This window comes from Prionailurus bengalensis, chromosome D4 (genome assembly GCF_016509475.1).
Source record: "Prionailurus bengalensis isolate Pbe53 chromosome D4, Fcat_Pben_1.1_paternal_pri, whole genome shotgun sequence".
In the NCBI taxonomy this organism is placed as follows: domain Eukaryota; kingdom Metazoa; phylum Chordata; class Mammalia; order Carnivora; family Felidae; genus Prionailurus; species Prionailurus bengalensis.
The window spans coordinates 11,718,959-11,735,225 of NC_057359.1; the positions used below are offsets into that span (position 1 = coordinate 11,718,959).

The 16,267-nt window shown below is 44.8% G+C and overlaps 1 protein-coding gene across 5 annotated transcripts in view; it reads left to right on the plus strand.

Annotated features, from left to right (window-relative positions):
- Nucleotides 1-16,267, plus strand: part of TJP2 (tight junction protein 2) — a 129,449-nt gene that overhangs the window by 28,963 nt on the left and 84,219 nt on the right. For all 5 annotated transcript variants that reach the window (XM_043565913.1, XM_043565917.1, XM_043565916.1 and 2 more), the window contains exon 2: nucleotides 2,744-2,864. Coding sequence is in view for 3 of the 5 variants with exons in the window: in XM_043565916.1 (XP_043421851.1) it covers nucleotides 2,744-2,864 (121 nt within the window). In the remaining 2 variants the exon portion in view is untranslated. The remainder of the gene's footprint in view (nucleotides 1-2,743; nucleotides 2,865-16,267) is intronic.

A 16,267-nucleotide genomic window follows, 5' to 3' on the forward strand; every position in this document is an offset into this window, starting at 1 on the left:
CTTTCGCAAGCTATTATTAGATTTAAAAGTAGCCCTAGTCAAAGTACCCCTAGTCAATGGTAGCGTATTTTAGAAATGGTTGATTGTTATTGGTGGTTCCTATACAGTCAAAAACCTTGGGACTATTATAAAAGAAAGGTAAAACCAAGATGTTTTAGAAATGCAAAGATTCAAAACAGTTAAAAAGCAATCTGCTTCAATACAAGAAACAAGCACTTTTTGTGGCTGATACCTGTAGAAAAATTTCGTGTTAAGGCCAAAAGCATGACCAAGCCCATCTTGATTTGCTGGCCACTTATTTATCTTTGGAAGTAATAATAGAAACCAGGCATGGGCTGGGCTCTAATCCTGTGGCTTGCTTTGTAGGCTGTCCAGATGGCCTTGCCTTAGCCAGTTCCTACATTTCCTGCTGATCCTTGCAGGAGAAGGGAAGTGTGTCCCCTGCCTGCACAAATAAAATCGACACTATCTTTTATTTCTATTTCATTGTGTAGAGAGGGTTTTGCACAGACACCACAATATCACTTTGTCTCGCAAGCAGAAGAGTAGGTCCAGAACACTCGAGAAGCCACATTCTTCCTCCCACTGACGTGACTGCCCTGTGTGAAGCTGCCAGGGCCCAGGCCTCGCCCAGAAGTGAGCTTGCCTCCTTGTGTGGTTTGAAAGGCATATGCAGGCTTTTTTTTTTTTTTAAGTTTATTTATTTCTTTTGAGAGAAAGAGAGAGAGAGAAAGAGAGAGCATGTGCATGTGGGGGGGAGGGGCAGAGAGGGAGGGAGAGGGAGAATCCCAAGCAGGCTCCATGCTGTCACTGCAGAGCCTAACATGGGGCCTGAACCCATGAATTGTAAGATCATGACCTGAGCCAAAATCAGGAGTCGGACCCTTAACCGACTGAGCCACTCAGATGCCCCCATATTCAGGATTAATAACAATGTGCAGAAGGGATGTTTCTTGGATTTTCTTAGAATGAGGGGTAAAAAAAAAAAAGTGCCATCTTTTTTTTCTAATATTTTTTTAAATGTTTGTTTATTTTTAAGAGAGGGAGAAAGACAGAGTGTGAGTGGGGGAGGGGCAGAGAGAGCGGGAGACACAGAATCCGAAGCAGGCTCCAGGCTCCCAACTGTCAGCACAGAGCCTGATGCGGGGCTCGAGTCCATGAACCATGAGATCATCACCTGAGCCGAAGTTGAGCCACTCAGGCACCCCACCTTTTTTTAAATAGGTACATTAAAATTTTTTTTTTTTTTAATTTTAGAGAGAGAGAGAGTGAGAGATCGAGGGAGAGGAGCAGAGGAAGAGGGAGAATCCCAATCAGACTCCATGCCCAGTGCAGATGTAGGGCTTGATCCCACAATTCTGGGATCATGACTTGAGCTGAAATCAAGAGTTGGATGCTCAACCGACTGAGCCAACCAGGTGCCCCAATGCCATCTTTTCTAATGGTGGGCAATCCATAAATATAAACATAAAGATGAGCCAGTATTATAAATGCGATGAAAAATGAATTTTCTTTTAGTTTAAAATCTTTTCTCTATTGTTTATTTTAAAATGGTAAATTTTTGGACACCTGGGTGGCTCAGTTGGTTGAGTGTCTGGCTGTTGGTTTCAGCTTAGGTCATGGTCTCACCAGTTTGTGGGATCAAGCCCCATGTTGGGCTCTGTGCTGACAGTGTGGAACCTGCTTGGGATTCTCTCTCTGCCCCTCCCCTGCTTGTGCATGTGCGCTCTCTCTCTCTCTCTCTCTCGTGTGCTCTCTCTCTAAATAAATAAATTGAATTAAATGATAAAAAATAAAATGGTAAATATTATGTTAAGTGCATTTTACTGTAATTAAAAAAACTAGTTTTCTCTAGATGTTTTCCACCTGTTGAGTATTTTTTTCATCGAAAAGTAAATTCTTAATAGGACCTTATTCCTTAGGATGATGGCGCCAAACTTCATTTTCTCCATTTTTTGAAGACTGAAAATACTAGGAGCAGTAATTCCACTCCTAGATACATTCCTGAGAGGTATGAAAACTGTCTGCCTAAACACTTGTGCATAATAGCCCAAACGTGGAAACAACCCAAATGTGCACTGGCTGATGAAAATATAAATAAAGTATATCCATGCAATGGAATATTACTTGGCCATAAAAAGGAGTGAAATTCTGACACATGCTGCAGCTTGGATGGAACTCTAAAACATTATGCTAAGTAGATGAAACCAGTCACAGAAGGTCACATATTTTTTTAAGTTTGTTTTTAGAGAGAGAAAGCTTGTGTAAGTAGGGGAGGCACAGAGATAGGGAGACGGAGAATCCCAGGCAGGCTCCACGCGGAGCCTGACGTGGGGCTCGAACTCATAAACTATGAGATCATGACTTGAGCCAAAGTTGGACACTTAACCGAGCCACCCAGGCGCCCCCAAAAGGCCATGCATTTTATGCGTTTGTTTATGAAGCATCCGGTACAGGTAAATCTGTAGAGACAAACTTAAATTGGTGGTTGCCAGGATGGGGTGGCCAGGTTGGGGAACCAGGGCAGTGCAGGATGAGGTCTAAGGGGTGCGAGGCTTCTTTCTTGAAGTAATGAGAACGTTCTAAAATGGATTACGGTGATGGTTGCTCAACTCTGTGAATATACTAAAAGCCATGTTATAAATGGCTGAATTGCGCGGTATGTGAATTCCGGTGCATTTCCCAGAATCTCACGGTGCTGGGAGCGACCGTGTTGGATTTTTAAATGCACTGTCTTTTTCAGGGTGCGGAGTGCCGCATTACTGTCATCTCCCTGTGAGTGGGACTGGTACCTGGGCCGCACCTCCTGGAGTGAGCAGTCCACAAAGCATAGACGTGTGCAACCTGACAGCCTGCTTTATCAGGTACTTCATTTTTCCTCTCATCAACCTGGTCACCGGCTCTCCTCATCCTAAAGTTTGGTGTAAATACTTCCCATCCTAGACAATGTCGAGGCCACCGCTTTCAATGTGGCTGATAGAGAAACTGTTCCGTATCAGAGAAAATTTAATTGTAATATTTTATTTATCAAGGAACAGAAGCATTGTACCTGCATTTATGGTCTGAATTGTTAGGTATAGCTTTGCCACGGTTGGGTGAGAACTAATTGAGATCTTTCCTGGATGGAGCATAATAAGTCCAACTCCTGTGGTTCAGGATAAATGCCTGACAGGGTATGTTAGTGTCTGGGGTTATAGGTCATTCTGGTAAATCATGTTTTTTTCATTATCTTTGATGGAGCAGAATTATGTAACAGTGATAAGCACGTTGCTGCAGATATTAAAGGCATCGGTCACACTGGCTTCCAAAGATTAATTATGTACAAGCTTTTAGTGAAAGAGCTAAGAGTGAGTATTATCTATTTACTGATTCATTTTTAGGTAGGAATTAAATGAGATTTACAAGGTATTAAATTTTATTTTGACAGATGCTGGGATGTATTTGTTCTTAGTTACACTTTAACCCCTGATTATAGGTCAGTCCATGGCGGCTGGAAGGGGGTTGGAATATTTTTCATGTGCTTGTTTCATAATTCCTGTCTGTTTAAGCTTGCAGCCCCTGCCTGGGTGCATTCTAGCTATGTGTCAGAGCTGGAGTTTAATAGACTGTGAATAGCACACTCCAGGGTGGCAGATGGCTGTTCAAATCCCAGCGTTCCTGCCTTCTAATTGAATGATTTGGGGCACATGTCTTCATGTTTCTGAGCTTCAGATCCTTCATCTGTGAAAACAGAGTGTCAGTATGAAGCTAAATAAGTAAAGTATAGCAGGAACCAGGCATATGCCAAGGCCTTTCTCGGAGTCTAGTAGTTCAAATGGGGACACCTGCACGGGGGAGCCCTTAGTTTCCACTGAACTGTCAGGGTTTTGTTTGCTGGGATGTTCCCTATGGAACTCTTAAAGTTTCCAAACATAGGAAGGCAGATGCTTGCCTGGACTCAAGCAGTGGCTTTCCTGAAACTAGATTTCTGGGTAGGATCTTCTGATTTGGTCAAATGAGCTGGAGGAGCAGCCTGGAGTGTGGCAAAGGGAGATGATGCAGGCATTGTCTGGAGGAGGGAAGGCTCTTTGTGACTCAGAGGACCCCCCTGCTAAATACTTCCCTGGTTTTGATTCCCTGTACTAGTGACCACAGGCCCTTTGACGTCAGTTTGTTTTCCCAAGTCAGAGCCTTGTTCTAAAGCTCTTTCCTGTGTAGAAACTTAAGCTTGGCTTTCTGGGATGACTTAGTCTCGGGTGAGCTTGGATGGCGACGGTTTTTTCCCAGAGCATCTCCTGTCACCTTAGTTTCAGATCCAGCAGACATTTATGAAGAGCCTTTTATTTGCCAGGCACTGGGCAAAGTGCATTCACCGATGTTGTTTAACCCCAGAATAACCCTGAGAAGGAAGGGGTTATGACCACCTCCCTTCTGCAAATAAAGAAACACTGAGATTCACAGATTTTAAGTGATTTCCCCAAAGTCGCACAGACACTGACTCCCAACTTCAGTGCGATTCCTACCGTCCCAGCTGACTGTGTGACTCTCCAGAGTGTGGGGACTTAGCTCCTCAACTGCGAATAGTAGCAGACTTTTCTCAAGAGCCAGTTCTGGTCCACCGGTGGTGGTTGCCTGGGGTTCAGGATCTTCAGGTGCTGTCCAGGTCTGCTGAAGCAAGCATGTTGTGATCCATTAGCATCCAGTGTCCTTGGGTGGAGGAGGGTGCCTGCGGAGCCTGCCCTTGACCTTGACCTGAGGTTTCTGATATCAGCCTTCTGGAAGGATGTGAGTCTGGGCAGAGTCTCACTTCCTAGTGGCTTCTCATTGTTAGGCAATTTAGATACCTCACACTTATCATGGACTCACCCCATTGCATGGGCTTAGAAAAGTCAGTTGAAGGTGAAAACCTGCAACTTTTCCTTCTGTGCACCTGAGAGCCCCTCTGCAGTCCCATCTCCCCTGGGGCTCCTCAGTCTATCAGAATACTTGGGGAGCTCACCCCAGCAGCATAGACCCACACAGTAGTGCTCAGGCTTTAGGGCATCAGAAACTCCTGGAAGGGCTTGATAAAACAGATTCCTGGGTTGTTGTGCCCCCCCCCCCCCCCCCCCCCCCCGAGTATCTGCTTCAGTCAGTGTGGGATGAGGCGCAGGGATATGCATTTCTAACAAGTTCCTGGCCAGGCCATTCTTGGTTTCCAGACCACACTTCTGAGAACCATTAACTTAGCACTTCTAAGAGCTGGTTTAGAGCATGGGCTTGTTTAAAGACGGTCTCTGTGGGGGCGCCTGGGTGGCTGAGTCGGTTGAGCGTCTGACTTCAGCTCAGGTCGTGGTCTCGCAGTTCGTGGGTTCGAGCCCCACATCGGGCTCTGTGCTAACAGCTCAGAGCCTGGAGCCTGCTTCAGATTCTGTATCTCTTTCTCTGTCTCCCCCTCCCCTGCTCATGCTCTGACTCTCTCTGTCTCTCAAAAATAAATAAATGTTAAAAAAAAAAGATATATATGTAGATGGTCTATGTGGCCACTTTCCCTCCCTGAGGTGAAGGGATTGTTTCCTCAAACCTTTAACGAGCATCTCACACAGAACCTGACGGAAATTAGGAGGAACATAAAGGCTCATCCATGGGGTACTTGGGGGTCTACTTTGGAATCAGTAATTGCATTGCTGTGTGAAAAGGCTGGTACCCACCCCTTTTGGTGGATGTGAGCAGAAGGCCTGAGGCAGTGACTAAGTGAGGTGGGCCTCCTGGAGGAGGTGATATTTGAGAGGCAACTGGAGGACGAAAAGTTGTTGGCTACGTGGGCAAAGGGGGAAAAGGAACTTGGGGAGCAGAGACTGGACACCCCAGGCCAGGCTAGAAGAAAAGTTGTCATGTGTGGTAAGAATCCCGCTGTCATTCTAACATGAATGACATGTATCAGAGCTGTAGTAAAAACAATGAAAGTTTGGGGCGCCTGGGTGGCTCAGTTGGTTGAGTGTCCAACTTTGACTCAGGTCATGATCTCCCGGTTCATGAGCTCGAGCCCCGCGTTGGGCTCTGTGCTGATGGCTCGGAGCCTACTCCAGATTCTGTGTCTCCCTCTCTCTCTGCCCCTTCCCCACTCATGCTCTGTCTCTCTCTGTCTCTCAAAAATGAATAAACATTAAAAAAAAAACAATGAAAGCTTTATGTTTATTTGTGGGCTCCCCATAAAATAGTTGGTACTATGATACCTGTTTTATCTGCATTGTCTCTTTTATTTTATTTTTAATTAAAAAAAATTTTTAATGTTTATTTATTTTTGAGAGACACAGCTAGGGGTAGAGAGAGAGGGAGACACAGGATCCGAGGCAGGCTCCAGGCTCTGATGCACAGAGCCTGACCTGACGCAGGGCCCGAACTCACCAACCGTGAGATCATGACCTGATGCTGAGGTCGGACACTTAACATACTGAGCCACCCAGAGGCCCCTGCATTGTCTCTTTTGATTCTCATAACCACCCTGTGAGGTGTAGGTCCAACTATACTCCCGATGGACCTCAAACGAGCCGGCTTCAACAAGGGAGATTTATAGTCCTGGAGGCTGAAAGTCTGAAATCAAGCTGCAGGCAGACGCGTTTCCTTCAGTGGGTTATAAGGGAAAGATCTGTTCTGGGCATCTCTACTTGACTTCTAGATGCACGACTTGCCTCTGTGTGTGTCCGTCTTTGTGTCCAAATTTCCCCTTTCTGGACAGACACCATTGTATTGGATCAGGACCTATCGAAAATCTCGCCTTAATTTGATTACCTCTATCCAGACCCTGTTTCCAAATACGGTCACATTCTCAGGTGATGAGGGTCAGGACTTCAACATATGAATGTTGTAGGGACACAATACAACCCATAACACCATTTTACAGCTGAAGAAAGGAGGCTCAGAGGTTTTAGGTAAGTGCCCAAAATCTGTGTAGATCAGAAACAGTTGACTAGTGGTCATAGGTTAAATCTAAGAAGTTAGCAGAACAGGGGCTTGTTGACTTCACAGCTGTGCTCTGTCACCCAGTGCCTTACTGGCTTCTAGCGTTTTCTTTGTTTCTGCCATGTTTCCGCAAGGTTCCCTGGGAACCCAGTGGGGTGGAGACCAGGGTGCCAAGCCGCTAGCCTGTTAGTTTCTGGTTCTTGAGTTTCTGGATAAGATATTCTTCCATTTCAGTTGTCTATCTCACCTGCTTGTCTGTGGGAAGTTATTAGAGTATATGAAACATTTAAAATTCATGAAAGAAAGAGGCTATCTTTTTCCAGATGATGTGCTCTTTCTGCTGTTAAAATGTTAACTATCTATAAATGCACAGTTTTTCTGAGTATAGCTATTCTATTCTTAATGTCCTTCCCAAACAGCCTAAATGTTTGTAAATGATGTGTTAACAATGCGTTAGCCCTTAAACTTGTACTCTAAGTACATTTACTTGGAATTATTTCAGCATTAACGGACTTAAGCACCTTAGTTGTCTATCTATAAAGATTCAGACACATAGTAGTTTTGTTGGTATCCACACAAGAATTCCATATTTTCTTCCCTAAGTATTTAAAATGTTCTAAATACTTATCCAAAGACGTTGTCATTTTAGCAATTCAAGCAAACTTTCATGAGAAACTAGTACACCACTGAAACGAAAGAAAAATAAAAATAAGAAGGGTTCACTCTTACTTTTGAATGCTTTAGCTATAGACTGACATGTTTTCCAAACAAAAACTGGAGCGCGTGGTTTACTCATGAAATCAACAAGACAAAGTGGTGGCCATCTGGCCTATCTCTGGAAATCTGAGATGTCTGCACACTGTTAAGTATAGCACATAGATGAGTAATGCTCAAGCTAGGGTCTGAAACAGAAATGTAATGATACTCCTGCATGTTTAAGAGAATCCGGAACCTAAGGATGGGGAGATGGCTAGGTGCTTTCCAACCCAGAGCCCTATCTGTCTCTTACTTTTCACAGCCAAATTTCTTTTCTTTTTGAATTTTATTTATTTATTTATTTATTTATTTATTTATTTATTTATTTAAATTTTGGTTAGTTAACATACAGTGCAATATTTGTTTCAGGAGTAGAATTCAGTGATTCATCAACTACATTCAACATCCAGTGCTCATCACAAGTGCCCTCCTTAATACCCATCACCCATTTAGCCCATCCCTCCACCCAGCACCCCTCCATCAACCCTCAGTTTGTTCTGTTTTTGTTAAGAGTCTCTCTTGTGGTTTGTTTCCCTTTCTTCTCTTCCTCCCCTTCCCATATGTTCATCTCTTGTTTCTTCAATTCCACATATGAGTGAAAGCATGTACTGTATTTTTCTTTCTCTGATTGACTTGTTTCACTTAGCATAATACACTCTAGCTCCATCCATGTTGTTGCAAATGACAAGATTTCAGTCTTTTTGGTGGTTGAGTAGTAGCCCGTTGTGTATATATACCACGTCTTCTTTATCCATTCATCAGTCGATGGACATCTGTCACAGCCAAATTTCTTACAAGGATTCGCTGTACTTATCTCTTTTCCTCCCCACCACCTGCCCTTCTTTCTAACACTTCTCCTCCATCTATTCTAGCCACTTAGCGGTCCAGTAATGGTTCCAGGTACCCTATGAACTAGGCACTGCACTGCCTGAGGAAATTTACATGGACAAGGCTCTTCCCTGGATGGGAGTTCAGTCTTATTTGTGATCGGCTGCTATGCATGCTGCCTGATTTGGGCCCCTGGTGCTGTGGCTGTGTGGGGAATCCTAGAGGAAACCTGATTCCCATTAACCTGCTAAAATTGAGATAAATAGTTTGCAGCTAGCTTCTGCTTGGAAGGGGTATCATCATTAGAGCCCTATTTTTGGTACTTTGTCACATTTTTATCAACAGAGTGGTTGGTGACAGCAGTTTTCAGTTCAGCCAGATTTTGATTCTTGTTTGGAAGTAATCTGGCTGTATAGCAAGATTGGACAGAATTTCCCCCACTTAATCATAATTATATTGATATTTTAAAAAAATGATTGATTTTAATAATAAACATAGATATTTGATTATAGTTACTCTTTTTTTTAATGTTTATTTATTTTTGACAGAGAGAGAGACAGAGTGTGAGCCAAGGAGGGTCAGAGAGAGAGAGGGAGACACAGAATCTGAAGCAGGCTCCAGGCTCTGAGCTGTCAGCACAGAGCCGGACGCGGGGTTCAAACTCACAAACTGTGAGATCATGACCTGAGCTGAAGTTGGACGCTTAACCGACTGAGCCACCCAGGCGCCCCGTTTGTAGTTACTCTTAATACTTGATATTGATATTTGAAATATAATTGTTGATATTCAGAAAATCAACTTCAGGTCTTAAGTCTAGTTAACTAAAATAATTAACTCTGTCAACACGCTGTGAAAGAGTCTTTATGATATGTTAAAGCTTAAATTTGTCTCTTCTGATGGCTTCAGCTCAGCATGATAAATTTGACAAGAAAGAGGGATACTATCCCAAGACTTAGAACAAGAATCAAAATACTTTAGCAACCGGACGATGAGAACTAGATCAGGGAAAGAAACCAAGAATGGCCTGGCCAGGAACTTGTTAGAAATGCATGTTCCTGTGCTTCACCCCACACTGACTGAAGCAGATACTCTGGGGGCGGGGGGGGGGGCACAACAACCCAGGAATCTGTTTTATCAAGCCCTTCCAGGAGTTTCTGATGCCCTAAAGCCTGAGCACTACTGTGTGGGTCTATGCTGCTGGGGTGAGCTCCCCAAGTATTCTGATAGACTGAGGAGCCCCAGGGGAGACGGGACTGCAGAGGGGCTCTCAGGTGCACAGAAGAAAAGTTGCAAGTTTTCACCTTCAACTGACTTTTCTAAGCCCATGTATTGGGGTGAGTCCATGATATATCTGAGAGGCCAGAATTGCACATAAGGAGTGTCACGAATAGGTGGTCAATTTAGGGTTGACATAACTGTCAATCTGGAGGTAACATGAACTGGGGTTTATTATATAGTATTAGTATTTTGTTAAATAGGAAGTCTTTTTGAAAATATAAATTGTGGGTTATAAAATATATTATCACTATATATTGTATCTAAATAAATACAATTATAGATTAGATATTTATTGAATTTACTAGTGTTTTATTAAATATTACTATTTAAGATTTACTTTGGGGGTGCCTGGGTGGCTCAATCGGTTAAGCATCCAACTTCAGCTCAGGTCATGATCTCACTGTTTGTGAGTTTGAGTCCCGAGTCGGGCTCTGTGCTGACAGCTGAAAGCCTGGAGCCTGTTTCAGATTCTGTGTCTCCCTCTCTCTCTGCCCCTCCCCAGCTCGTCCTCTGTCTGTTTCTCTCTCTCAAAAATAAATAAACATTAAAAAAAAAGATTTATTTTGTCTTTCCCTCTCTTTCTAAGTAACACTGTCATTTGTTTACATTTTTTAAATGTTTATTTTTGAGAGAGAGAGAGAGAGAGAGAGAGAGAGAGAACACAAGCGGGGCAGGGGCAGAGAGAGAGGGAGACACAGAATCCAAAGGAGGCTCCAGGCTCTGAGCTGTCAGCACAGAGCCTGACTCAGGGCTTGAACCCATGAGCTGTGAGATCATGACCTGAGCTAAAGTCGGACACTTAACTGGTTGACTGAGCCACCCGGGTGTCCTAACGCTGTTATTTGTTGAAATCTTTTGACTTATATTTAATACGCAAATGTTCCATTTATTCTGGTTAACACATCTTACAGCTTAGTAACTTAGTATCTACCCTCTACCTGTCTTATAAATTCTGCTTTAGTTTTACAAGCATCTTACTTTCTCATTATGTATGTGAAATAAATCTTAGGAGTTTCATCCATCTGATTCTTTTTCCTTGTCCTCTGTACCAGTTTTTTAAAAAGAACTTCAAATCAAAGTATTTATTGAGCAAATTATAGTATATTCATACAAATGGAGTATTATGCAGTTAGACACATGATGATACAAATCTATATTGCCATGAAAAAATAGTCAAGCAACGTTCTTACGTAGAAATAAAGGAGGCAAAAGCGCATGCCTAGTATGGCCCCAGAGGTGCAAAGTTATATATGATATCTATATGCTTACCTGCATACAGGTACCTGGAAGAATACTCACACAGTTACTTACAGTAGTTTGCTCTCTGGATGGCAACAATTTAGTTATATTTTGCTACTTTTTTTTATGATCTACTGTATGGTTTGGGTAAATAAACAAGTACCATGTATATAAAAATAACTGAAATACAAATGAGAGATGTATATGCAAATATATATGTAAAGAAATATAACAAAAAGAATGATGGGACCAGATCTTTTCCTTTGCAAACCAAAGACAAAAGTTTGCAAATAGAGATGATGATTTTCTTGCCGTTTGAATGTTTTACCTGCTTTCAAAATTGTGGTCTTCCTGTCTTGTGTCCAAGCATTGAAACAATGTTCCTTTGGCAGAATTTCCCAGACCTCCCTGGTAAGGAGACTCATTTGGTTGGGGAGGAGGGTGCATGCTCAAAACAACCAATCCCCTGCCCCTTCTCACACACCAACCCTACCCCCAGCATCTCAGGGAGGGACTGGGATGCCTCAGGTAATTCTGGGCATCAGGGAAATTTAGCAGAAGTCCCATAGGAGCATAAATATTGCGAGCCAGGTCTTCGAGTATGATTGAACAATGCCTCCTTGGAAGTGCCTTTCCCAGGCCCTGCTTCCTTTGTTCCAGAGGCCCATGCTCTTTGTGACTGGCCTGGAAAACTGTCTGCTCCCAGTGTTTTTCTAAAGGCCCCTTTCAGATCTGAGAAGTCTTTGAAAATCTAGGAGACTCTTCAGCTACTTTAATCTGTGCTGATAGGGGATCCTGAATTCTTAGGACTAGAAGGTTCTGGTGATAATTTCTTAAAGCAATTCACGTGTTGCCAGAGGCTCCTCTGGCTCCCGGGAAGACCTGTGTCTCATGCAATGGTCCCTGGGGCCTCTCTCACCTCAGATTCCCTCCTTACCTGTGAGATGAGAGCCTTTTTATTTAGTCCAATTTTTAACATATTGAAGTGTTTTTTTCTCAAAGCACTTGTTTAGGGAGTGGGTGCTCTGAAGTTCAGTTAGATGTCAGATCGCATTTGCATCAAGGAGTCTCATTAACTAACCGGTGGCTGGAGTCAGATCGCATTTACTTTTTTTTTTTGAAAGAGAACTTTTTATTAGTTCTATGTACAGAGAGTTTAACAGCGTGCACTCAGCCCGGATTGGGGCCCGGTTCTTTGGCTTTTGCCTTTTCCAGCTTGGTAATAAATATGAGCCACCGATTTAGGACCCAGGACGTTGCCTCCCCAGTGGCAGCAGATCCCATCGTTTCTGTCATCGTAATTGGTCCTGATGGCTTCCACTAGCTCAGCCGGAGCACCTAGTATGGAGGTGACAGCGGTGCAGGTCTTCCCGTGGACCAGACGCCCAGCCTGGCCTTCCCCTTGGTGATGCAGCAGGGAGCCCCCATCTTACGACACCAGGTGGGCAGGGAGATGCCTGCTCAGTGGGAAACACAGCATGTGCAATCACTACCAGCCGAACCTTCTTGTTTTCCACTGAGGTGGGGACAGGTGGCCTCTTAGTGGGGACGTCCCCTTTGCTGGCAGCTTTCTCCTTAGCCTGGATCAACAATCTGCTTCTTCTCTTGCTTTGTCTCTGGTCTGTACTTGGGGGCCAGCTTAAGCAGCTGAGCAGGTGTTTGGCGGTCCACGGTTAATCTCAGGGGCGGGGCGGGGGGGCAGCATTACACATTTATAGAGAAGAGCCCTTTGCCGCTGCAGCCTGATGTCGTGGGGCCATTTGACAAAGCGGGAGAGGTCCCTTTTGGGCTGGATGTCTTGTCCGATGCCAGAATTCTTGGACTTTTTCTCAAGCAGGGGATTGGCCACCTTCTTCCCCCCGGGCCTTCTTTCCTTTCTGCACCTTGGATGGCTGGAGGAGAGAGCTGTGGCATTTACCTTTTAAAGTGGTGCAGCAAGAGTTTCACAAACATGATCCCCCAGCACTCCGTTCGGCAGAAACCCTCCTGAGTTCTGTTCGAGAAAACCACAGTAGCAACAACAAGCCCCTGACCTGTGCAGTCGTCTGTCTGCGGTTGACAGTGAACGTGGCGGCCGGAGAGCAGTCGTGAGGATGAGCTTCACTCCCACAGACCTGCCCCTGGAGCCTCCCTGCCTTCTACCGGACGAGAAATTCAGGCGGCAGCTGTCTTCCCCCCTCGGAAGTTCAGTTTCCTCACCCCTGAAGCACAGCAGTAATACCAAATATACCAAAGATTCACGGGCGCTGTGCGGCTCTGCGTGAAATGAGTTACAGCAGAGTTTGGAAGAGTTTTGGCATGTGATACGCCTGGAATCAACCTTTGTTTATCACGCTTTGTTTGTTGGTGGTGGTGTTGTCTTAAGATTTTATTTTGAAGTAATCTCTGTATCCCCCCAACATGGGGCTTGAACTCACAGCCCCAAGATCAAGAGCTGCTCAGCTCTACTGATTGAGCCAGCCAGGCACATCTCATTGTTGCTGTTTGTTGGGTTTTGTTTTTCAATGTTTATTTAATTTTGAGAGAGAGAGAGACAGAGCATGAGCAGGAGAGGGCAGAGAGGGAGGGAGACACAGGATCTGAAGCAGGCTCCAGGCTCCGAGCTGTCAGCACAGAGCCTGATTCGGCTTGAACGCACGACCTGAGCCGAAGTCGGATGCTCAACCCACCGAGCCACCCAGGCGCCCTGTTGCTGGTTTTAAATAGAGGGTTACTAAGTGGCATCTGTCCCTGAAAAGAGTGTGGATTTTGTATACCCAGCAGCGTGAGCAGGGGGCCCCAGGGCACCCCGCCAGGGAGGACTCTCTCCAGTGCAGAGCTCGCTTCCCGGAAGGGCCTGTCTACACCAAACTGTGCCTCGGAAGGTGCTTCTAGGATCTCCAGGCTCACAGCTGGATTATGCTCTGTCCCAATCCCCTGTCCATCAGGCTGAGCACACTTTGACCTTGCCTGTTGGCCTCAGCATGCTCGGACCATCCCCTTGAGTGTCCTAGGAGCCTGCACGTGGGCAGCCTGGCACCACGAGGTCCACCAGCCCTCCCCCAGCAGCAGGCCCCGGCCTCCCCAGACACCTCATCCAGCCAGCCCGCGGCTGACTCTGAGGCGCACAGCGAATTCTTCTGTCCGTGTTGTGGCCGGCTGACCCCAGCATGTGAGAATCACTGCCGGGGTCTCACACCGGGAGCAAGACGCTGGGGGTTGGGATTTGTGCCAATGGCAGAAAGAGGAGAGAGTGAATTGAAAGCCACCATCCACTGAGAACCGAGAGAACTTTCTCTCCTGTTAGACTGACTGATGTTTTCATCACTTCTGCGCTCACTCTGACATCCTTTCATTGTGGTAATAACAGCATCCCTGCCAATGTGTTACCAAGAGTAATAATAATAATAAAGTTAAGAAGGGAGAGTTGTGGATACTAGGGTCCTTTGCTTCTTGGACTGTCCTCCCTTCCTGCTGTGGTTCCTCCCTCAGCTTCCCTTAGCCAGGGAGACCACCCACTGCCCCCACCTTTTCATACCCCTGCACTCTGCTCTCTGAAATGCTTGCTTTGCCATAAGCAAAGCACTCAGCTGGACTCTATGTCCCTGCTTTGACTTAAACTTGACTCTCTCCCGAGGGCATCACTTCCTGGTTGCCACTTCAAGGGATGCTTCCTGCTCTAGAGAGAAAGAGAAATCTAAGCAGAAGCTGGCTCTGTGGTCCAGGCAGAGAAGCTCAAACAAAGGCTCTGGGGCAGAAATGCGCCTGGCAGGGTCTCAAGAGCAACAAAGAAAGGCCAGTGTGGCTCCGGAACCTGAGCTTGGGAGAGAGCAGGATGAGCTGGGTTTGGAGGAGGCAGCAGACTTGGAGGCTGTCTTAGCCAGCTTGGGCTCTAGAGCAAAATGCCATGGACTGGGTGGTTTGAACAACAGACATTTACTTCTCACAGTTCAGGGGACCACAAAGTCCGAGATCAAGATGCTGACAGATTTGGTTCCTGGTGGGGGCCCTCCTCCTGCCTTGTAGATAACTGCCTTCTCCGTGTGTCCTCACATGGTCTTTCCTAAGAACATGAGCCTGGAGAGGGATCTCTCTCTTCCTCTTGTAAGACCACAAATCCCATCGTGAGGGCCCTACTCTCATGACCTAATCTAAACCTATTCCCTCCCAAAGGCCCATCTCCAGATACCACCACATTGGGGGTTAGGGCTTCAGCCCCTTTGGGGGGCTGAGGGAGACACAAACATTCAGCCCATAACGAGGCCACGGCAAGAAGTCTGCATCGGTTTAAAAGCACAGAGTTACGAGATCTGATTTGTCTCATGAAAAGATCATTCTGGCTGCTTGGGGAGGATGGACTGGGGATTGGATGCAGGGAGACAGCAAAGAGGCGAGTCCTGGAGGAAGAGAAACTTTCTAAAACTGAAACACGTGATTTTTCATAAATAAAATGCTAATGTCTTCATGTTTTAGAAGTGTCTTTGGAAACTCACTGCTGAAGATTTTGGCGGGGTGGGGGGGAGTTAATCTTTTCTCTCTAGATGATCTTTTGGGGATAAATATCATGTTGAAGAAATAACTTAATTTGTGTTCATGAGGGTTCTTTTGTTTTATTCAATTTTCTTTTTCTGTCAATATCAAATAGAATTTTACTTACTATTTTTCAATTAAAATAGCACTGTAGTAAGACTAATTTTTGTTTAAATTTTTCTGGTCTCTGGGCGTAGTCTCCTAACTAGCTCTTTATCTGTATCTGTGCATATGTCTGGAATGGCCACCTAATTTTGAAGCTGGTTATTAGGATTTTAGATGATTTTTACATTTATTTGTGCTTTTCTGAACTGTTTTGAATGCTTTATAATTGGCATCTTATTATTATTATTAATTATTATTATTATTTATTTTGCCAAAACTCACTGGTCTAAGAAAAAAAATGAACAAAACGGAAATTATTTTCTTTTTTTAATTTTTTTTAACATTTATTTATTTTTGGGACAGAGAGAGACAGAGCATGAACAGGGGAGGGTCAGAGAGAGAAGGAGACACAGAATCCGCAACAGGCTCCAGGCTCTGAGCTGTCAGCACAGAGCCCTACGCGGGGCTTGAACTCACGGACCGCGAGATCATGACCTGAGCTGAAGTCGGGCGCTTAACTGACTGAGCCACCCAGGAGCCCCCCGAAAATAGTTTTCTTAATTATGGAACAATGTAATTACCATTTCCTGAACAGAAGAATGTCTATGTAAAAATTGGCAGTGACCTTTGG